General features: G+C 44.9%; 1 protein-coding gene across 2 annotated transcripts in view; it reads right to left on the bottom strand.

The window, feature by feature from the left end:
- LOC138676942 (zinc metalloproteinase-disintegrin-like MTP4) overlaps positions 1–24,469 on the bottom strand; it is a 108,644-nt gene that overhangs the window by 49,440 nt on the left and 34,735 nt on the right. For both annotated transcript variants that reach the window (XM_069766657.1, XM_069766658.1), the window contains 9 exons: positions 22,950–23,026; positions 22,298–22,376; positions 21,629–21,705; positions 20,216–20,396; positions 19,109–19,171; positions 18,925–18,996; positions 17,728–17,897; positions 16,744–16,828; positions 10,394–10,521 (listed from right to left, as the gene is read on the bottom strand). In XM_069766657.1, coding sequence (XP_069622758.1) covers positions 10,394–10,521; positions 16,744–16,828; positions 17,728–17,897; positions 18,925–18,996; positions 19,109–19,171; positions 20,216–20,396; positions 21,629–21,705; positions 22,298–22,376; positions 22,950–23,026 — 932 coding nt within the window. The remainder of the gene's footprint in view (positions 1–10,393; positions 10,522–16,743; positions 16,829–17,727; positions 17,898–18,924; positions 18,997–19,108; positions 19,172–20,215; positions 20,397–21,628; positions 21,706–22,297; positions 22,377–22,949; positions 23,027–24,469) is intronic.

Here is a 24,469-nt window from a genome sequence, read left to right as displayed (position 1 = left end):
ACATTGTAATGGTCTGTAATGAGACACATTTTGTACTTGTTGAGTTCCACGTGTGCAAGGAGAAAAAGTCAGCCACCTTGTACAAATGCAGCAGTACTGCTGTACAAGGTGGCTGTTATACATAGAAACACCTGGGGGGGTGGGGGGCAGGCTCCCTTCAATTTCAGTTCATGTGCCTGCGTGGCGTTTGCAGGAAACGTTGCCAGCTACACAGCAGGGGAACAGCTGGCGGTGCTGAACCCCACTAACACATTGGCTGGTGTTTTTCTCTGTGCAGCTAGCATGTCCGGGCAGAAACTGGCGTTGTTTGAGCCAGGGTCAGCAGGAGGAGGAGAGGAGCAAAGTGTAGGCCGAAGCCTGCACTGGTGGCAGCTTTTGTTCTGTTGTGCCAGCGTGGCTTGTGCTGGACACGTTGCCGACTACACAGCAGGGGAACAGCTGGCGGTGCTGAACCCCACTAACACATTGGCTGGTGTTTTTCTCTGTGCAGCTAGCAGTTCCGGGCAAAAACTAGCGGTGTTTGAGCCCAGGGTCAGCAGGAGGAGTAGAGGAGCAGAGTGTAGGCCGAAGCCTAGTTGAACCAATTTCAAAGGTTACCTTTAACCCCCCTCAGGTGTTGCAAGGTACAAGAGCCACACCTTGTGCAGCATTAATGCTGCACAAGTAAAAGGTTGCTCTATTTGTTTTGCTCCTTGCACACGCTGACTAAAACACGTACACTATTTAGCCCATTATACTGTCAAACAGTTGTGGAGGCGTGACTTGTCTTTTTAACGAGACGCAGCACGCAGCAGGTGTCAAAATTTGCACCTAGGTACTGGGCGCAGATTCCTGAGCGTTGTTATTTGCTGTACAGGAGTCTGCGCTATTGTGATCCCTTGGCCATGCGCTGTGAGCGCTTCCTGTCTTCTGACCTCATTTCATGTCGGCCGTTGCGGTTAGCGATGGACATGAATCTCAGACCCACAGTGTGTTTTCAAAAAATCACACTGCGTGGCTGGGATTCGTGGCCTTGTGCAGTAAATAGGTTTGCCGCTTACACATGTCCTTACACCTGCTCCAGACTGGGCGGCCTCAGCTGATCCCTTATCGCCTACCACGGCCAGGAGGCCGCACAGTCTGAAGAAGGCGGAAGGAGATGAGTTAAGACAGGCGAACATATGCACTGCTCGTGCCCATAAACCACACCCTCGCTGACAAAATAAATATGACAACGAGGGGCGTTGTTTCTAGCAGGGCGGATGCACAGGCGCAGCCAGCTAACCATGATGACAAAAGACGGGAAACGCTACCAAGGGGGGTGCTGCGTATCATTACAAAGGAAAGTCACACCTCAGGGACAGTGGAATGGTCTCAATGAGACACATTTTGTACGTGTTGAGTTCCACGTGGGCAAGGAGAAAAAGTCAGCCACCTTGTACAAATGCAGCAGTACTGCTGTACTAGGTGGCTGTTATACATAGAAACACCTGGGGGGGTGGGGCCAAGTTCCCTTTTAATTTCAGTTCCTGTGCCTGCATGGCGTTTGCAGGTCACGTTGCCGGCTACACAGCAGGGGAACAGCTGGCGTTGCTGAACCCCACTAACACATTGGCTGGTGTTTTTCTCTGTGCAGCTAGCACTTCCGGGCAAAAACTAGCGGTGTTTGAGCCCAGGGTCAGCAGGAGGAGGAGAGGAGCAGAGTGTAGGCCGAAGCCTGCACTGGTGGCAGCTTTTGTTCTGTTGTGCCAGCGTGGTTTGTGCTGGACACGTTGCCGACTACACAGCAGGGGAACAGCTGGCGGTGCTGAACCCCACTGACACATCACCTAGTGTTTTTTCTGTGTAGACAACACTTCCAGGTGGCAACTGACAGTGTTGAAACCCAGGGAATCAAAGAGGAGCAGAGTGTAGGCCGAAGCCTGCAGTGGAGCAAGTTGAAAGGGAACCTTTAACCCCCCCCCCCAGGCATTTGTTGCTGAAAGAGCCATCTTGTACAGCAGTAATACTGCACATGGAAAATGGTTGTTCCGAAAATTATGCTCCTTGCAAACGCTGAAGTACACACTCATATAATGTGTCCCCTCACACCGTCAAACCATCCCGGAAGTGGGACTTTCCTTTGTAATGTGACACAGCACAGCCGTCATTCCAACCCCCTTGGTGCCGGGCGCCACCTCCTCAACGTTGTTTGGTTCTGTCACGGAGCCCGCGCTGTAATGTTATCCCTTGGCCATGCACAGTTAGCGGTGCCCGTCTTCTGACATCATGTAGGTGTCAGGCTGGCAGTGCCTGTGCGTCCAAGCTGCCCGAGATCCAACCTTGCAGTGTCATCTAATGTAGTCCCACTGCGGGCCAGGGATCCATGGGCATGCGCAGTGCATATCATCGCCTCTCACTCACCTCCTTCCTGCTTCTTCAGACTGTGCGGCGTCACGGCCGTGGCATGCTATTAGGGATCAGCTGACGCCGCCTAGTCTGAAGAAGCGTGAAGAAGGGGAGTGAGAGGCTAGTATATGCACTGCGCATGGCCATGGATACCAGGCCCACTGTGGGATCACATTAGACGACACTGCGAGGTGTGATTTCGGGCAGCGTGGACGCACAGGCGCAGCCAGGACGACAACAAATGATGTCAGAGGACGGGCAGCGCAAACTGTGCATGGCCAAGGGATAACATAACAGCGCAGGGTCCATGACGGAATCAAACAACGCTAAGGAGGCAGCGCACGGTGCCAAGGGGGTAGCAATGACGGCTGTGCTGCGTCACATTACAAAGGAAAGTCCCACCTCCGGGACGGTTGGACGGTGTGAGGGGACACATTACATGAGTGTGTAGTTCAGCGTTTGCAAGGAGCATAATTTCAAGAGCGACCTTTCCCTTGTGCAGTATTAGTGCTGCACATGGTGGCTCTTTCAGTAACAAACGCCTGGGGGGGGGGGGGGGGACAGGTCCCCTTACATTTTAGTTGTGCCAGCGTGGCGGTCGCATGACACGTTGCCGGATACACAGCTGGGGATCAGCTGACGTTACTGAACCCCAATAACAGAGGAGCGACTGTTGACTGTGCACACAGCACTTCCAGGCACCAACTGGCGGTGTTAGAGCCCAGGGACAGCAGGAGGAGCAGATTGGAGGTATTGCCGCACACACAGCTGGGGATCAGCTGACGTTACTGAACCCCAATAACAGAGGAGCGACTGTTGACTGTGCACACAGCACTTCCAGGCACCAACTGGCGGTGTTAGAGCCCAGGGACAGCAGGAGGAGCAGAGGAACAGAGTGTAGGCCACAGCCTGATTGGAGCAAGTTGAAAGGAAACCTTTAACCCCCCCCCCAAGACGTTTGTAGCTGAAAGAGCCATGTTGTGCAGCACTAAGGATGCAAAAGGAAAAGGTTGCTCTTTTAATTATGCTCCTTGCAAACACCGAAGTAAACACTAAAAATGTGTCCCTTTATACCGTTAAACCGTTCCGGAGGTGCGAATTTCCTTCGTAATGGGACACAGCACAGCTGTCATTCCTATCCCCTTGATGCCGTGCGCTGCCTCCTCAGCGTTGTTTTAAGCTGTCACGGAGCCTGCGCTGTTCTGTTAGCCCTTGGCCATGCCCAATTAGCGCTGCCTGTCTTCTGACATAATTTGGTGTCAGGCTGTCAGTGCCTGTGCGTCCACGCTGCTCCAGATCCCACCTCGCAGTCTCATCTAACGTAATCCCACTGCGGGCCTTGGAACCATGGGCATGCACAGTGCATAACCTCGACTCTCACTCCCCTCCTTCCCTCTTCTTCAGACTGTGCGGTGTCACGGCCGTGGCATGCTAGGGATCAGCTGACGGCGCACAGTCTAAAGAAGGCGGAGGGAAATGAGCGAGAGCCCGAGGGGAAGATATGCACTGCGCATGCCCATGGATCCCAGGCCCGCAGTGTGACTCAATCAGAAGACACTGCGAGGCGGGATCTCGGGCACCGCGGCCGCACAGGCGCAGCCAGCCTGACACCAAATTATGTCAGAAGACAGGCAGCGCAAATAGGGCATGCCCAAGGGATAACAGAACAGCGCAGGCTCCGTGACAGCTTAAAACAACGCTGAGGAGGCAGCGCATGGCACCAAGGGGGTAGGAATGACGGCTGTGCTGCGTCACATTACGAAGGAAAGTCCCAGCTCCGGGACGGTATAACGGTATCAGTGAACACATTTTATAAGTGTTAAGTTCTGCGTGTGCAAAGAGCTAAAAAAAAAAAGCTACCTTTTCCTTGTGCAGCATTACTGCTGCACAAGATGGCTCTTTCAGTAACAAACGACGGGGGGGGGACAGGTTCCCTTACATTTAGGTTGTTGTGCCAGCGTGGCGGTCGCAGGACACATTGCCGGCTACACAGCTGGGGATCAGCTGACGTTACTGAAACCCAATAACACTGGGTCGTATGTTTTTACTGTGCAGCCTGCACTTCTGAGCCGCAACTGGCGGTGTTGGAGCCCAGGAATAGCAGTTCAGGTGGTAGAAAGATGAACACAGCAGGAGACCTGGATGACACCCAATTACTTAATCAGGCAGAGGAGTGGCAAATTCCTGCGAGATCCAGGCCTGGTTCATTTTCAGGAAAGTAAGCCGGTCAACGTTATCGGAGGATAGTCGCATGCGACGGTCTGTTAGTACACCACCTGCGGCACTAAAGACACGTTCCGATAAGACACTAGCCGCAGGGCAAGCCAGCACCTCCAATGCATACTGGCTTAGCTCTGGCCATGTATCCAGCTTAGAGACCCAAAACTTGAACGGGGAAGAGCCGTCTGGGAGTACAGTAAGAGGGCAAGCCATGTAGTCTGTCACCATCTGACGGAACCGTTGCCTCCTGCTGACTGGAGCCGCCGGTGATGGTGTAGACATTTGGGGCGGGCACACAAAAGTGTGCCAGAGTTGTGCCATACTGGGCTTGCCTTGGGCAGAGGCACTGCTTCTGCTCCCTCTTTGGGCAGAGCCTCCCCCACTGCCTCGACGCACTGAGCTGCTTTGTAAAGCACTAGCAGCACTCCTCTCAGTTGGACAGGAGAAGATGATGGAATTCACCAGTGTGTCGTGGTACTCACGCAATTTACGCTCCCGGGTCAACGCAGGGATGAGGTTTTGGACGTTGTCCCGGTAGCGAGGATCGAGGAGGGTGAACACCCAATAATCAGGCATGTTGAGAATGTGGTCGATGCGGCGGTCGTTTCTCAGGCACTGCAGCATGAAATCCACCATGTGCTGCAGAGTGCCAACTGGCCCAGAAACGCTGTCCCCTGCTTGAGACATGATCTCTGCCCGCTCGTCATCACCCCACCCTCGCTGTACACACTGACCACTGGACAATTGTGTCGCTCCCTCCTCTGGACGGAGCTCTTCCTCCTCCATTGACTCCTCCTCATCCTCCTCACAAATTGGCCCCTGCATACCCCTTTGTGAGGAACCACGTGGCGCTGACTCTCCAGAAGCTGATGGAAAAGGTGACTCCTCATCCTCCACCTCTTCCACCACATCATCCCTTAACCCTTGCAAAGTTTGCTGAAGCAGGCAGATAAGGGGGACAGTCATGCTGACTAGTGCATCATCTGCACTTGCCATCCGCGTGGAATAATCAAAAGGACGCAAAACCTGGCAGACGTCCTTCATAGTGGCCCACTCTGTGGTTGTGAAGTCTGATCGGCGCTGACTGCGACTTCTTTGCGCCTGATGCAGCTGGTACTCCATAACTGCTTGCTGCTGCTCACACAACCGCTCCAACATATGTAACGTGGAATTCCACCGGGTAGGTAGGTCACATATGATGTGGTGTTCCGGAAGGCGGAATCGGCGCTGCAGAGCAGCAATGCGGGATCTGGCCAAGCTGGAACGCCGCAAGTGAGCACACTCTAGGCGGACCTTGTGCAGCAGGGCATCAAGATCCGGATAGTCCCTCAGAAAACTCTGCACAACCAAATTGAGCACATGTGCCAGACATGGGATGTGAGTGAGGTTGCCAAGGGCCAAAGCTGCCACCAGATTTCGGCCATTGTCACACACTACCATGCCTGGCTGGAGATTCGCTGGCAGTAACCACACATCGCTCTCCTGCTTTATGGCATTCCAGAGCTCCTGCGCTGTGTGGCTTCGATGCCCCAATGAAACTAGTTTCAAGACGGCCTGCTGACGTTTGGCCACGGCTGTGCTCATGTCGGTCATAGGTAAACGTTCACGGGTCCATGTGGGGGTGGACTGTGACGGATCCTGCAGAGAGGAATCAGAGGAACTGGTGTAAGAGGAGGAGTCGATGCGTACAGACTGGATTCCTGCAATCCTTGGAGTGGGCAGGACACGTCCTGCGCCACTCGCACGATCTGTACCTGGCTCAACAACATTAACCCAATGGGCAGTGAGGGAAACATATCGCCCCTGTCCATGCTGACTGGTCCACGCATCGGTGGTGAGGTGGACCTTGCTACTGACGGCGTTCAGTAGCGCATGTTTTATGTTTGCCTCAACATGCCTGTGCAGGGCAGGGACAGCCTGCCTGCTGAAGTAAAAGCAGCTGGGCACCTTGTACTGTGGGACTGCCAATGCCATCAAGTCACGGAAGCTGTCAGTCTCCACCAGCCTGAACGAGAGCATTTCCAGGGACAACAGTTTGGCAATGCCTGCATTCAGAGCCTGTGCTCGGGGGTGGTTGGCCGAGAATGCCCGCCTTTTCTCCCATGCCTGTACTACCGATGGCTGTAGAGTAGACTGGGAGTGTGAGGATGACTGGGAAGGTGGTGCTGTGGGTGGAATTACACAAGGTCTCTGGGAGGAAGCCAAACCAGCTGTGCGTGAGCTGGAGGAAGAGGCAACACGAGCTGAAGAGGTGGTAGCTGCCGCTGTTGGTTGGCCTATATCTTCAGTGTGTTTCTGTAACTCCACCGCGTGCCTGGTCCGCACATGTTTCCACATATTTGTGGTATTGAGGTTGCTGACATTTTTCCCTCTTTTTACTTTATGATGACACAGCTTGCATTTGACAAAACAAATGTCATCTGCAACTGTGTCAAAAAAGGACCAGGCACTGCAAGTCTTGGGAGCGCCCTTTTTGGCTTTGGAAAGAGACAGGCTCCTAACGGGTGCCAAAGTGGAGGCTACAGGCTCCGCAGTCTTCCCCCTCCCTCTCCCTCTTTGGCCCGTAAGAGGAAGCTCTTCCTCTGAGCTGCTCCCACCACCTTCCTGTTCCTCACGCCACGATGGGTCAAGGACCTCATCATCTCCACTACCCTCTGCCACCAACTGCTCCTCCTGGGTAGTCTCAGCAGCACAGTACGCACGAGAAAGCGGCACCTGAGTTTCATCATCAGATGCGTACTGCGCTGTGGTCACCGGAGGCACTGGCCCACCTGCCTCTTCAGAGTCAGAGAGAAAACGGTGTTGGGCATCACTGCACACTGCCTCTTCTTCCATTTCTCCAATGCTGCTTGGCTGGCCCCCTGTTTCCAAGCCAAGAGATTCAGAGAACAGAAGTAGAGACGGCTCCTGTCCTGGGCTCTCTGACTGCCTGGCCAATTTGGCAGGTGGTGAAGAGACAGATGGCTGCTCTCCAGTGCTCTGTGCCTGAGAGGATGTGGCACTAACTGAAGTCGATGCCGAGGCGTTAGCTGCCATCCACCCGACAACGGCTTCAATTTGGTCTTCACGCAGCAGCGGTGCACGGCGCTCTCCGACAAAGCTGCGCATGAAGGACTGTTCCCTGCTGAAACTGAGTGACGACGAGTCACCGGCGCCCGCAGCAGGCACAGAATCACCACGTCCTCTCCCTGCTCCTCTCCCTGCTCCGCGCCCACGCCCACGTGCCTTACTCCCTGCCCTCTTCATCTTGGTTGACAGATAAAGATAAGCAGAAAAGTACTAAGGCCTTAGTGTGCTTATTCCTGTAATGCTCCTCCTAACAGGTGTAAGAAACACTAATGTTGTAAATTGTGGACTAAACTTTATTATTTTTCAAATGTGGCCTACACAAGTGTTAAGTTGTGTTTGGTGAACTTAACTTTTTTTTTGGTGCAGATCGGGCTACAGAGCAAGTTTAAATCACACGGAGACCGTGCAGACAGCCGTAAACGGCGCTGCAAGGCCCAAAAACCCTCCTCTCGGTTATCCTATATAGTGTTTTTCCACTATTTAGCTGGATACAAGTGGAGAGACACTAATAGGAATTTTTTTTTTCAAATTTTAAACTGGCTGCACTATTTGAAAAAAAGGAAATTGTTTTTCAAGGTATGAGGCAGTAACGCACCCTGAGCTGAATCCAACCGGCTATGGCTGCACACAGACTACAGGGCGAGCTGCGCTCACACAGAGACCGTGCAGACAGCCGTAAACGGCGCTGCAAGGCCCCAAATAAACCCTCTAGGTTATCCTATGTAGTGTTTTTCCACAATTGAGCTGGAGACTGGTGGAAAGACACTAATAGGATTTTTTTTTTTTTCAAATTTTAAACAGGCTGCACTATTTCAAAAAAAGGAAAATTTTTCTCAAGGTATGAGCCAGTAACGAACCCTGAGCTGAATCCAACCGGCTATGGCTGCACACAGACTACAGGGCGAGCTGGGCTCACACGGAGACCGTGCAGACAGCCGTAAACGGCGCTGCAAGGCCAAAAAACCCTCCTCTAGGTTATCCTATATAGTGTTTTTCCACTATTTAGCTGGATACGAGTGGAAAGACACTTATAGGATTTTTTTTTGTCAAATTTTAAACAGGCTGCACTATTTGAAAAAAAAGGAAAATTTTTCGCAAGGTATGAGCCAGTAACGAACCCTGAGCTGAATCCAACCGGCTATAGCTGCACACAGTCTACAGGGCGAGCTGGGCTCACACGGAGACCGTGCAGACAGCCGTAAACGGCGCTGCAAGGCCAAAAAACCCTCCTCTAGGTTATCCTATATAGTGTTTTTCCACTATTTAGCTGGATACGAGTGGAAAGACACTAATAGGAATTTTTTTTTTCAAATTTTAAACAGGCTGCACTATTTGAAAAAAAGGAAAATTTTTCTCAAGGTATGAGCCAGTAACGAACCCTGAGCTGAATCCAACCAGCTATGGCTGCACACAGACTACAGGGCGAGCTGGGCTCACACGGAGACCGTGCAGACAGCCGTAAACGGCGCTGCAAGGCCCAAAAACCCCCCTCTAGGTTATCCTATGTAGTGTTTTTCCACAATAGAGCTGGAGACTGGTGGAAAAACACTAATAGGAAATTTGAGAAAAAATGTGCAGCAGGCTGCACTAAGAGCAAAAAAGAACAACTGTGTGAGGCAGTGTGAACCCCCCCTGAGCTGAATACAACCGGGTATATGGCTGCACACAGACTACAGAGTGAGCTGCACACACACACACACACAGAGACCTTGCAGAACGCTGTTAAAACAGCGCTGCAAGGCAAGAGCAAGGTGAACAGTGAAGAACACACAGCGTTTTGCTAAATTAGCCTTTGGAAAGGAAAATAAAGCAATTAGCAAGCTCAACTGGCCCTCAGTTAGAACACAGCGTCCTGTCCCTAACTGAAATCACAGCAGAGTGAGCGCAAAATGGCGGCAGCGCTATTTTATAGTGCAGAGTGACATCATTTCAGCAGCCAATCCCAGCCTTGCCAGTACTTACATGCCCACCATGCTAAACAGGATGTGCCCACACTTTCATTCATTCCTCATTGGCTGCTGCGTTCAATTTGAATTCTGGGAACTTCCGATTCCGGTATCCGATACGCGGGAAGTATCGGAATTCAGTATCGGAATTCCGATACCGCAAATATCGGCCGATACCCGATACTTGCGGTATCGGAATGCTCAACACTATTTGTTAGCGTGTGTTGTAACTTTAACTCCCATCATGCCTCTCTCGCTCTGTAATTCCTCCTATCTTCTTTCTTCTGGTCAGTGCCATCTTGGCAGAAGCATGCATCGGAGCTGGAAAGAGGACTCTCCTGCTACCTCTATACTCCAACCTCCATCTTCTACCTCATCCCCTTCAATTTATCTTCTTCAGACATCTCAACCTCATCAGTTCTCAAGGTTCTGTCAGTAAATTACCTAAAAGTTTGTCCATTGAGCTTTTTCCTGGATCATCCACGTACAGCTGGTCAGGTTAGGGAGGAGAGGATAGCGAGTAACCTATCTACCATTGCTTGTACAGAGATCCGAAGTCACATTCTTCAGACACATCTCATTTATGTACAACGCCGGCAGAAAATATGGAACTTCCTTTCTGTCCCCCCTTTGTTTTTGTCATTCTCCTCCCAACACCATCCCTCACCTTTACAAGCTCTTCCAGCAATCTTAGAATCTATCCTCCCTGATTTCTTAGTACTCAATTTTGAAAACAATCAATAAATGAATATGAAATAAAGACATCGATTTATTCGTTTCCATTCTCCCACCTTAGAGACGGAGCCATGATACAAGATGAGGCTTCACAGTAGCATCCATCATCATGAGGCATTCCCAAATTGTGCCCCAGTTCATGAGCAAGAGTAGCAGCAACCGGAATATCGTCAACACTGTGGTCCTGAGAATGTAATATGAAAAATGTTTGATCTTGACATTTACTAAAACATCGCTTAGCCATAATTAATGAGAGTAAATGGTGTTATTTTAGTAGTGAGTATTGCAGATGTTACCTCCAGACACCAAAAAATAGCATTGTAGAACACATATCACTTTGACCTCCCATTATACAAAGAAGGAAAAAACCTTCAAACACCACTGGACACCAGGGAACATAATATTCCCTTGAACTCAGAGGCAGGAGAGATAACTCCATTGGACACCCAGGACATAGCTATGGGATGGGACATTTTTCTTTTACAAAATATGGAAACTTCAATATATCATATACATATTTTGAGACCTTTTTGTTGTTCTAATTGTAATAGTTTTATATATAAGTAGTGTCAAATTCACTAAATTATATATATATATATATATATATATATATATATATATATATATTTCTAATTGTAATAGTTTTATATACAGTACAGACCAAAAGTTTGGACACACCTTCTCATTTAAAGATTTTTCTGTATTTTCATGACTATGAAAATTGTACATTCACACTGAAGGCATCAAAACTATGAATTAACACATGTGGAATTATATGCTTAACAAAAAAGTGTGAAACAACTGAAATTATGTCTTATATTCTAGGTTCTTCAAAGTAGCCACCTTTTGCTTTGATGACTGCTTTGCACACTCTTTGCATTCTCTTGATGAGCTTCAAGAGGTAGTCACCGGGAATGGTCTTCACTTCACAGGTGTGCCCTGTCAGGTTTAATAAGTGGGGTTGGGACCATCAGTTGTGTTGTGCAAAAGTGTAGTGGTTACACAGCTGATAGTCCTACTGAATAGACTGTTAGAATTTGTATTATGGCAAGAAAAAAGCGGTGGCCATCATTACTTTAAGAAATGAAGGTCAGTCAGTCCGAAAAATTGGGAAAACTTTGAAAGTGTCCCCAAGTGCAGTGGCAAAAACCATCAAGCGCTACAAAGAAACTGGCTCACATGAGGACCGCCCCAGGAAAGGAAGACCAAGAGTCACCTCTGCTTCTGAGGATAAGTTTATCAGAGTCACCAGCCTCAGAAATCGCAGGTTAACAGCAGCTCAGATTACAGACCAGGTCAATTCCACACAGAGTTCTAGCAGCAGACACATCTCTACAAGAACTGTTAAGAGGAGACTTTGTGCAGCAGGCCTTCATGGTAAAATAGCTGCTAGGAAACCACTGCTAAGGACAAGCAACAAGCAGAAGAGACTTGTTTGGGCTAAGGAACACAAGGAATGGATATTAGACCAGTGGAAATCTGTGCTTTGGTCTGATGAGTCCAAATTTGAGATCTTTGGTTCCAACCACTGTGTCTTTGTGCGACGCAGAAAAGGTGAACGGATGGATTCTACATGCCTGGTTCCCACTGTGAAGCATGGAGGAGGAGGTTTGATGGTGCTTTGCTGATGACACTGTTGGGGATTTATTCAAAATTGAAGGCATACTGAACCAGCATGGCTACCACAGCATCTTGCAGCGGCATGCTATTCCATCCGGTTTGCATTTAGTTGGACCATCATTTATTTTTCAGCAGGACAATGACCCCAAACACACCTCCAGGCTGTGTAAGGGCTATTTGACCACGAAGGAGAGTGATGGGGTGCTACGCCAGATGACCTGGCCTCCACAGTCACCAGACCTGAACCCAATCGAGATGGTTTGGGGTGAGCTGGACCGCAGAGTGAAGGCAAAAGGGCCAACAAGTGCTAAGCATCTCTGGGAACTCCAAGATTGTTGGAAGAACATTTCCGGTGACTACTTCTTGAAGCTCATCAAGAGAATGCCAAGAGTGTGCAAAGCAGTCATCAAAGCAAAAGGTGGCTACTTTGAAGAACCTAGAATATAAAACATATTTTCAGTTGTTCCACACTTTTTTGTTAAGTATATAATTCCACATGTGTTAATTCATAGTTTTGATGCCTTCAGTGTGAATGTACAATTTTCATAGTCATGAAAATACAGAAAAATCTTTAAATGAGAAGGTGAGTCCAAACTTTTGGTCTGTACTGTATATAAGTAGTGTCAAATTCACTATTTAAATTATATATATAAAGCTGAATGTGTGTGTGTATGTGTGTATGTCCGGGATTGGCATCTGCACCGTCGCAGCTACAGCCACAAAATTTTGTACAGTCACACGTCTGAACCCCGAAAGCGTCATAGGCTATGTTGTGAGGTGAAATTTTAACCCTGCGCGTTCCAATTCACCAAACAATTTTGCCCCTATCTACATAATGGGGAAAAAGTGAAAGGAAAAGTGTTGGAGGCAAATTGACAGTTGCCAGATGTGAACAAGGGGGACTTAAAGAGTGAGAGCGATGGCGCCAAAGAGTATATACCGTACAGTTGCTAAGGTGGGGCCTCGACATGGGATGCTCACCACACACGGGGATATGAACACACACACACAAAATGCGCCACACACTACCACGCGCTTGAACACATATACCACCCTCAGCACACATTTCACCACACATACACCAACCTCGCCACATAAAAGTCAAAACACAGAAGTCGCTACTCAAAAATCGCCACGCGCAAAACTTGCCACAAGCAAAACTAGGCTCACGCAAAACTCGCCACATGTGCAAAACTTACCTCATGGAAAACTTGCCACACGCAAAACTTTCACACGTGGAAAAATTGCCACATGCACAAAAGTTGCAACACATGCAAAAGTTGCCTCACACAAAACTTGCACATACTCAAAAGGTACTACACATAAAACTCACCACGCGCAAAACTCGCCATGCGCAAAACTTGCTGCACACAACTTGCTACACTAACCTGTCACATGCAACTCGACACATAAAAAGTTGTTACACGCATGTTGCCACACAAAACTCATCTCACAAAAGTCGCTACATGCATGTAGCCACATGCAACTCAACACACACAACTTGACACATGAAACTCACCCTAAAACACACACAAGTCTGGTATTATCCTTAAAAAATAAAAATCTGATTAATAAGCAGACAAACTACAAGAGCAGCAAATGTACCATATAGGAAATACGGCAGCTGTCAGTCACATGACCTGTCTATTAGGCTAAGTTCACACTGCGTTAGCAGCAGCCCGTTCAGCACATACGCTAACGGACTGCTGCTAGTGCAAGTGCCGGCGCTACATCGCGCTAGCGCAGATGGAGCATCTGCTAGCTCCATCTGCGCTAGCAGTGACGGACCCGGAAACGCTGCAGCCCGCGTCTTGGATCCGTCACTCAAATGACGGCACATCGCTAGCGCACGCCCATTGTGGGCGTGCGCTAGCAATGCGTCCGCCATTGCATTCAATGGCGGCGTTAACGGACTACGTTACACCACGTTATACCACGGTGTAACGTAGTCCGTTTAACGTAGTTACTGAACACAGTGTGAACTTAGCCTTATGTGTATGTGTGAGCTAATATATACTGCCAGGAGGGAGGGCTTCCTGTTGGCTGGAGATTTATCAGGCTGCCAATTTAGCTTACAAATACTGAGGTAAAAATACTGACCAAATAACGTGTGAACGAGGTCTAATACAGGAGGAGATGACATACAGATATATACTATATACAGGGGAGATGACACACAGATATATACTATATACAGGAGAGATGACACACAGGTATATACTATATACAGGAGGAGATGACACACAGGTATATACTATATACAGGAGGAGATGACACACACATATATACTATATACAGGGGAGATGACACACAGGTATATACTATATACAGGAGGAGATAACATACAGGTATATACTATATACAGGAGGAGATGACACACTGGAATATACTATATACAGGGGAGATGACATGCAGGTACATACTATATACAGGGGAGATGACACACAGGTATATACTATATACAGGAGGAGATGACACACAGGTATATATTATATACAGGAGGAGATGACACACAGGTATATACTATATACAGGGGAGATGACACACACATATATACTATATACAGGGGAGATGACACACAGGTATATACTATATACAGGAGGAGATGACTTACTGGTATATACTATATACAGGAGGAGATGACACACACATATATACTATATACAGGGGAGATGACACACAGGTATATGTTATATACAGGAGGAGATGACACACTGGTATATACTATATACAGGGGAGATGACATACAGGTACATACTATATACAGGGGAGATGACACACAGGTATATACTATATACAGGAGGAGATGACACACAGGTATATACTATATACAGGGGAGATGACACATGTATATACTATATACAGGAGGAGATGACACACAGATATATACTATATTCAGGAGCAGATGACACACAGGTATAGACTATATACAGGAGGAGATGACATACAGGTACATACTATATACAGGAGGAGATAACACACAGGTATATACTATATACAGGAGCAGATGACACCCAGGTACAGTATATACTATATACAGGAGGAGATGACTTACAGGTATATACTATATACAGGAGGAGATGACTTACAGGTATATACTATATACAGGAGGAGATGACTTACAGGTATATACTATATACAGGAGATGACATACAGGTATATATTATATAAAAGAGGAGATGACACATAGGTATATAGAGGAGGAGATGACATACAGCAGGTATATACTATATACAGGGGAGATGACATATAAGTGTATACTATATACAGGATATGACATACAGGTATATACTATATATAGGAGGAGATAACATACAGATATATAGTATATACAGAAGAGATGACATACAGGTATGTACTATATACAGGAGGAGATGACACATAGGTATATACAATATACAGGAGGAGATGACATACAGCAGGTATATACTATTTACAGTGGAGATGACATACAGGTATATACTATATACAGGAGATGACATACAGGTGTATACTATATATAAGGGAGATGACAAACATGTATATACTGAGGGGAAAATGAGAGGTGTGAGGTGAAAATGAGGGGTGTGAGGTGAAAATGAAAAGGTGTGAGTGCAAAATGAGAGGAGTGAGGGAAAATAGTTGAGTGATCGGAAATTGACAGATGTGAGGTCATAATGACAAGTGTTTGGGGGGGAATGAGAGGAGTGAGGGGGAAAATGAGAGGTGTAAGGGAGAAAATGAGAGGCGTGATGGGAAAATAAGAGAAGTGAGGTGCTATAACTAACCACAGATATTTACTATGCCCAGGCAACGCCGGGCTCTTCAGCTAGTATATATATATATATATACAGTTGAAACCAAAAGTTTACATACGCTATATAAAAAGACACATATGCATGTTTTTTTCAAAATCCGACATGAAATCATAATATTTGCCAAATGCCAGAATAATGAGAGGGAGAGAATGTTTTAAGCCATTTTTATTACTTACTGCAAAGTCAAAAGTTTACATACACTAAAATTACATATGCCTTTAAACAATTCTGGACTGCCTATTTGATGATGACGTGTTTGGAAGCTTCTGATAGTTTTTTGGCAACATCTGAGTTAATTACAGATACACCTTTTGTGGCATGGTCGGTCTAGATATCGAGCCCTTCTGAAGCTCCTGTAGTCTGGGCAATGATAATCATCAGGTGATAAAACCTTCACTGTAAAGGTACCTTCACACTCAGCAACTTTACAATGAGAACGACAACGATGTTTGACGTTGCAGCGTCCTGGATAGCGATCTCATTGTGTTTGACACGCAGCTGCGGTCTGGATCCCGCTGTGATATCGCTGGTCGGAGCTAGAAGTCCAGAACTTTAATAGGTCGTCAGGTCGGCATGTATCGTCGTGTTTGGCATCAAAAGCAGCGATGCCAGCAACGTTTTACATGGAGCTAACAACCAGCGAGAACGATAAGTGAGCCGCCGTTACATCACTGGATCGCTCCTGCATCGTTCTGGAGTTGCTGTGTTTGACGTCTCTACAGCGACCTAAACAGCGACGCTCCAGCGATCGGCTCGTTGTCTATATCGCTGCAGCGTCGCTGAGTGTGACGGTACTTTAAGTAAACAGCAGCAAACAGCTTGATAAATGACATATCATTATTACGTATCACTGAAATTTGTGCTTTAGCCCCCTACCTCATGCTGTCCTCAGATTACATAGCAAAAACCTACTGACAGATTCCCTTTAAATGCATTTTGGCTGTATATAGGGGATCTAAAGTGTAGTAATAATATACGTCGTGTCCTACCTGAACAATACCTGCAGAATTGGCATTATTACAGAGTGTGCCGATCCACGCAAGTCCCACAGTGGAACCATCAAAATCAATGTTCCTGAGGGAACAAATTAACAAATGTTACAAAAGAACAACAAAAAAAGAAAAAACTTGGGGTCTAAAAAACAATGTACAACACACAATCTATAAATAATATTAAACAAACAGGCTATCTCTGCATGTGTTCAGCTTGTCTAACAGCTGCAAATCATGCATCCGGGGGACACAAACAAGCTACGAGCACGCCCAAGATACTCGGAGAACACCCGAGCATGCTCGGGAATCTCGAGTAACGAGCACACTCGCTCATCACTAGTTGCAACTCAAATTTATGTATGATATAGCCAAGATGATTGTCTATAAAATGATGGTAGTTTCACCTTCAAAGCAGTAGTGGATAACGAGATATGAAGCCTGAAAGTCCAATGTTCAAAGCATTTTTACCATTTTGCTCATTAGTGTGTATGAATTGAGATTACAACATGTATTGAAGAAAAGGAATTGCACAGTTAAATGTAACCTTACACCTAATACGGGCAGCATGTATCGGGCATTGGATGCGTGATTTCAGTCATATATGTTTAACTCTGAAATGCTGTTTCAAAGAAAAATCCGCCGGGACTGAGCCACACAAGACTAGTCAGACCGGTGAATCACCAGCGGCCTCTCCCCATCTGCTGCCACTGACTGACAGGTCTCTCCCTGTGTACGCACGTAGGGAGAGACCTGACACTTTAGGGCAGCGGGTGGTGAGCATCTACCGGGAACTCGCCTTAGTTTTCTGTGCGGCTCATTACCCGGCGGCCTTTAAAGTACCTTATGTTTTTCTCTAAAGCGCCACAGTGTTCCAGAGTCTCACATACATGGATGAAATCACACAGCCACTGCCTGATACATGCTGCCCGTGCCACATATCATTCTCACGTATTATTTAGATATCTTTTGGCAAAGACTTACGTTAGGAGCTGAGCATTGTCGTTTGGTTTTCCAGGCAATAACTGCGTTTGCCTCCACTCGGAGAAGCGATTCAGAGTGGTGCCAGAAGAGGAGACCACCTCAAACTTGTCTCCAGTGTTCCAAATTTCCAATCCAGTTAAGGCCACAAAAATATTTAGGGGTTTATACGCCTATTAATTAAAAGTACATGTTGAACAGACAAATGAATGTCTTTTTAAATGCAACCATCTACTTTAAAAAAAAAACAAAAAACAATGAATATGTTTAAGATATTATCATCCATTTGCATCATAAAAAAAAGTACCGTATGTGAATAAAGGACCTGATTCATTATTGCACCCGTGTCTGTAACTTGTCTACTTTTTGATGTTTTTCACCTGTTTTCCATTGATGCCTAATTTGTCTTTTATTTAGCGTTTTTTATTAAAGTCTACTTTACAATTGTTTTAGTTCACCACTGAGGGTGAACTTTCAAGTTTCCAAGTATTTTTGGCTGATTCAACATTTGCGATATTTTTAAAAAATTGCAAAATATGTTGGAAATGTACTCCAGCCCCACTTCCTCGAGTGATTTTATGGACACCAGATATTTTGGCATAAATTTAAAAAAAAACATGCAACTTTTTGTGCTAAAAGGTGGCAAAAAGGGTTAAAGAAAAAACTAAAGACAATTTTTTACTTTAGACAAAATTCATAAACCGCATGCCTCATTTTGAAGAATTCGGCTTAAACTACGTCAACAGATTCCATTAGACAATAAAAAAAGAAAAATTACTAAAAAAAAGGAAAATGATTGATCGAGGCAATAGTTTTTCCTTACACATTTTTGAACGACAGGTTGTGCTTTTATGGGAGGTTCAAGCTGTTGTAGAAAATGTTAAATGTATTCATATTCCTCCATGCATACTTTTCCATTGAGTTCAAAAAGAAAAAAAAATGCCACATATATGAAGTATGTATTTTTTTCAGGACATGGCCGTGTCCTATGTGGACCCCCAGTGAATATATATCTATCATCTATTCTGTGCACTGGAAAAGTGATGAGTGTATTTAGTTGGAAAACCTTTTTAACTTTTGCTACATCTACCCTTCTATAGAACTGCTATACAAATAAAGAAAAAATGCAATTTTGGGTGGCCGCCTCACCGAAGTTTATACCTAGAGATGTATTTACGGTATATTACGGCATGAACTCACCTGGTTGACAAAATTAATAATCTTAAATATTCTCTGCTTCACTTCATCTGCTCTGCGGTTAAATCTAATGTACTGAACGCAAGAAGATACGGTAATTAATAACATGGGTCACAGAAATCCCCAATGAGTATGTGTAGAGTCTATAGCAGACTATATGTTACACGTGTACTATATATAATCTTACCATAGAATTATCTGCCACTATATACATTTGGATATACTTTCTTGCCTTTAGGAATTCTTGTTTCTGTGATGATAAAGCAAAGGAACTTCAAAGTCATATAATAGACGGAGTTATGCCATAACTAGACTTTCCTTCACCCGGGGCAAAGCTTAGGTTGGCTGCCATAACTCTAAATAAAAAAGCACTAAGTAGCCGATTCATGAGGACTGTAGTTGTGGCAAGCCGGTCTTAATGAAGAATTTGCTGGAGTATGAAGCACCAAATCCAACAAGAGCCACACGTCAGCTAATGAATTTGGTGCACCTTCTCAATTATGTGTTCCTCACCCAAAATGCTAGTGCAGTCAGGGACAGTTGTAGCATTTCTGGAGTAAGAAAAGCCGCCTTTTAATTATTTGGATGGGCGAGCATAACCATGTCTTGCCCCGCCCCAGCTTCTCCCAAGCTCTGCCTATTTTGGTGTAGTTCCTTCAATCTGGTGTGAAAATGTCAAAAGTCACAAGAGTGTTGTGCAATTAAGCATTGCGCAAAAGTGCTCTGACTTTTTAAAACCTTTTGCACCAGTTTTCTGGCTTTGATGAATAGACCCCTGAGTGCATTGCTGATGCTCCTCATTTGGCACCTAAGACCCAGGACATACATCTTGGTAGACCTCCCTAGCTACACCCCTGTGTTACAAGGAAAATAAGAAATCACCAGTATTAGATTACAGCTGGTGGCCTTGTGACAGATTTTGCAGAAAGGCCAAGGAACCTCAAGTTAGACCGTCCTCTACCCATTATGGTTCCTTCAGTAGATGACTAAATATGGAAGTTCCCTAGCCAAGAATTGGTCATTAACATCCTTTTTTGGCAAAGTTGAAATAAATGGTTTATACAAGCAGAGAATCAGATGTGCAGGAATAAAAACTTGGAATGAACAGAGTTATGCTCTTTGAGAAATGCGACAATGAAACAATGGAGTGGGTGGGGAGTTGCGTTAAAAATATTTTTAGCAAATAGGATGACTGGCTTGGTACCCTAAAAGCAACAGGTGGAGTGCCCTGTGTGACCACATATGTTGTCCACCTTTATGGCCCGGGATGGATAGATAGACAGATGTTTCTCACCTCTTGATTGCTAGTTGAGAAGTCTATCTTGGTCATTATTGTCTCATTGATATTTTTGTCATCCACACCACAAGTTTTTGGGGTCTCCTGGGCTTGATACTCGTAAACAGCATGAGCCCCAGTTTCTGACATCTTCAGAGGCTGAATAAGAAATTTATTTTCTCGTGTTGTAATGATGCCACTAAAAGTAAATATTATATTAGTTTGGAAGACATTTTTACCTCTCCAAAAATCAATTATATGACCCCTGATATTAAAAGAAATCTCCGCTTTGGAGAATCCCTATTCTACAAGATAAATTCAGTATAACACGGTATCTATTCAAATCATAGGACATCTGCAAAACAGGTCCAGAGCGAGAGGCACACTTTGTAACCTTTCTCTACTTTGGCCTATAGATTAAGATTCTGAACTGGGGCGGGGTTGTCAACTTGACTTTTTATTTTTGCTGGACAGCTTGTAAAAAAATCGTGGACAGACAATCTTTTATACAAACACATTGGAAAACCATAATAAATCATTATGGCTACAAGTAATACCTGTCTACAGACCATTATTCTGATATGAAGACATCAGCTTCATTCACTGTGAAATGATTATGATTGCTGTTAAAATAATCTGTACACGGTAACTTTCTTTAGCTTCAAAAAAATCATGGATGCCTTAGGGTATGTGCACACGTCAGGATTTCTTGCAGAAATTTTCCTGACAAAAACCGGACATTTCTGCCAGAAATCCGCATGCGTTTTTACCGTGTTTTTGACGCGTTTTTGGTGCGTTTTTTGTGCATTTTTTCCCAAATGCGGAAAAAACGCAGAAAATCCGCAAAAATAATGAACATGCTCATTTTTTTATCGCGATGCGTTTTTTTCGCGGAAAAAAACGCATCCATGTGCACAAAACATGCAGAATGCATTCTAAATGATAGAATGCATAATGTCTGCGTTTTTAATGAGTTTTTATAGCGTTTTAGCACAAAAAACGCGAAAAAACTTGAATAGCCTTAAACTTCTTTTCCTTATGGGACAAAAAAGTTCCCTTTTTCTAAAGACTGTCCTGAAATTTCTGAACGGTTGACAACCCAGAACAGGGCTTCCCTATATTAAAATAAAGCCCCCTACACATTAGCCTAAAGAAAGCTGAGCCTGTCGCTATCATCGGAATGAGTCAGTCTAATGTGTACAGGGTCCTTCCGACTCTCGCCTGACAGATGATGTTGGAGTGGATAATGGTCGGTAATATAAATTTTAATATTATATGTGTTAGGCTAAGAATTCCATGACAGGGTGAGTTTTCCAGATTTGACAATCCTTAGTCTTACCATGGATGATACCTTAGACTATTACTCTAGCAAGGATTGTGATTTTTAGACTTGCTGTAGAATATTGTACTGACCTATATATATTATCTCACCTTAATCCATGGCATGCGCTCAGGCTGACCTGGGAACCACTCTCATTCTTCACATATCCTTGATATAGACAGTGATCCTACAAGACGCCAATGCAGATAATTATAGGGAAAACTCGTGGTAACCTGCGAACATCACCAAGATCAGATGATGATCTTATGTGTATGCCCTTCCCGATTTATGTCAGATGGGCTTGGATTTCAATATGCCCAATCTGTACCTGAACAAAACTGGCTCTTAGCAGTGGCCCCAATTCATTAAGATTGGTGTTTCGTACTCCAATCTTACTGAGGGGCGTGCAGGAATAAGATGCGCCAAATTCATTAAGAAGCATATGAAACTTTATGAATTTGGGACATCTAATCAGTGGCGTGCACCGCCGGCTCAGTGACTGAAGTCACATTTTTGGCATAATACACGCCGCCACTTTCCATAAATTTGATGGGTGGGTGTAGCCACAACCTGTCCAATCTGGTTCCATCAAAGCTTTGCCCATTTTAGCAGAATTACATGAAAATGCCAAAATTCACAAACATTTTAAGGCTATCCTAACTGTTTTATACCATTTTTTTTCTTTCAGATTTTTGATAAAAGAATGGCCCAAACATGAGGAAGCTTGTTTTAAAAGGGGATAGTTTCCTAGACCCTCCTACTGATATGTAAGACCTTACCTTAATCTTAGGACTGGTCGTAACTGGGGAACCATCTTCCAGGTAATGAGTCTCTGTGTAATTTTCAGATATTAGGTCTCTGTGAGAACGGGAAATGTATTAGTAAATATTGCACAGTAATGAGACAGTGATCAATTATAAAGGGTCACCTAGACATATTATGTTCTTCACCACATACAATGGGCTGCATTTTGGAGAGTGAAGGGTAGTTAGAGATAACAAAGAACCGGGAGCCAATGCACAATATGTAGTATTGACAATTGCCTACCTCCATTCACCCCCTATATCTGCGCCTCTGGAAAGATAGTTTGTATCATAGAACTGTAAATGTCCTCAAGGTCTTGATAGGTAAGAGGTAACAGAACATTACACTAATAGGCCAGATTTATGAAAAATGACATTAGAATTCGAAAAATAAATTTAGAATTAGGTGTCCCAAATTTATTACAGTGGCTAATGCTGGAGGATAAATTTGGCACTTCTTTAAATCCTTTTATACTAACTTTTCGCTTACTTTTGATCATTTTACAAAACTTAAGCCACACAATTATTCAGCTAATTCACACCCATGTAGCAACAAGACTTGAAAAGGTGGCTCCCTACATGTGAATATTGGCTACACACGAATTGTGGACATACAACAGACACTCACTCAGTTTTTTCTAGATGAAGAACCATTGGTTTTCCATTCACTTCTAGCCTGTATTGAACCAGGTCTGGATATTCACTCTGGTAGGGAAAAAAAGGGAACATTCCAGTACTTACTACAAAAGGCTATGGTGGTAGGTAAATTGTTGAAGAAAACATTAAGGAGAACCCCTGTCAGCTGATTCATTCATGAAACATATTTTGGCTCCATGATTGCAGTCAAGTATTTTTTTCTCTGAAATGCTCCCCTATTTCAGATAAGATATAGCCAGAAGATTCGGCTGGGGACCATGGCCAGAGACCAGACAAGTCCGGTGCCGCCTATGGCCGGATTCTCTAACTGCATTTTCACTGAAACAGTGAAGCATCTCAGAGAATAATAATATCTGGCTGGAATCATACAGCCGGGCTCTGATTCATGCTGCCCGCAGATTGGGCTGTGTGAATTAGCTGACAGCTTCCCTATAAAGTCAATTGCTTTCCACCTTTTACCTAAATGGGTTCTCTAGGAATAGAAAAAAAAAATAATTAGAGGAAATGTCATTATAAATAAATTAATAAACACATTTAATAAGCAAATTGCATTACTTTTCTTGCTCTTTTGGGTTTTTATTATTGCAAATACATCATGCTCTACAGTTGCATTATCCTGGGTTTTTTGTCTTTTTTTTTTGTACCAAAAATATCAATGATAAATGTGTCCTGTGCGTTTTTTTGATACCTTTTATCGTTATTCTAAATGATGTGTTATATCATGTTATTATTTTTAAAATGCACAGATAAAATATAATGTAATGCTGTGTATAATCAATGACAATGTGTTTAAAATGTCCTGTAGGTGAAGGGGTTAATCTAGACAAAAAGATGTAACCTGTAGCCATTTCCCATAACGTTTTTCTACTGTCTTGAATTTAATCTGTACAATATCTCAGAAGTGAAATCTTAAAAAACAAAGGTTTCTGTGGCCACAGCTGCAAATAAGGAACCATCGTGCTACTTATCCCACCCGCTAATGGCCAGGGTCCATCTAAATCGTGAAACTTTGCAAACCAAGAAAACCTCACAGCATGCATAGATAGGGACAGGAAAGAAAAAAGGCCGGAGCTAGAAAGACAAGAAGATAGAAAAGACAGAAGAGAAGGTAAACGAGTGGGAGGGTAATAAGAGGCAAAACTTGGGGAGACTGGTCCTGTTCAGTACCATAAGTGGCTCAGTTAGCGACTCTTATTATAGAGGACCCATCAAGTCAGTGCTGTGTATCACACATGCATCACACAGTATTACAGGGTTTTTACCAAGTTTACAAGTTATTTTCTATCCATTGGGTCAAATCCCCGGGGACCCTAGCCAGTTGGAAAAACGATGACAATGAATATTCGCACCTTTGCACCATTCATTCTCTATTTGACTGCCGGAGATATCCAGACGGTGTACTCCGCTATCTCCGGCTGTCCATAGAGAATCTATGGAGCTGAGTGCACCTCCTTGTCCTCCGCTTTATTCAGAGTCACTCTGCAGAACTTT

This window comes from Ranitomeya imitator, chromosome 4 (genome assembly GCF_032444005.1).
Source record: "Ranitomeya imitator isolate aRanImi1 chromosome 4, aRanImi1.pri, whole genome shotgun sequence".
NCBI classification, from domain to species: domain Eukaryota; kingdom Metazoa; phylum Chordata; class Amphibia; order Anura; family Dendrobatidae; genus Ranitomeya; species Ranitomeya imitator.
The sequence above is the reverse complement of the archived record's forward strand: the minus strand, read 5'-3'. Positions and strand labels throughout refer to the sequence as shown.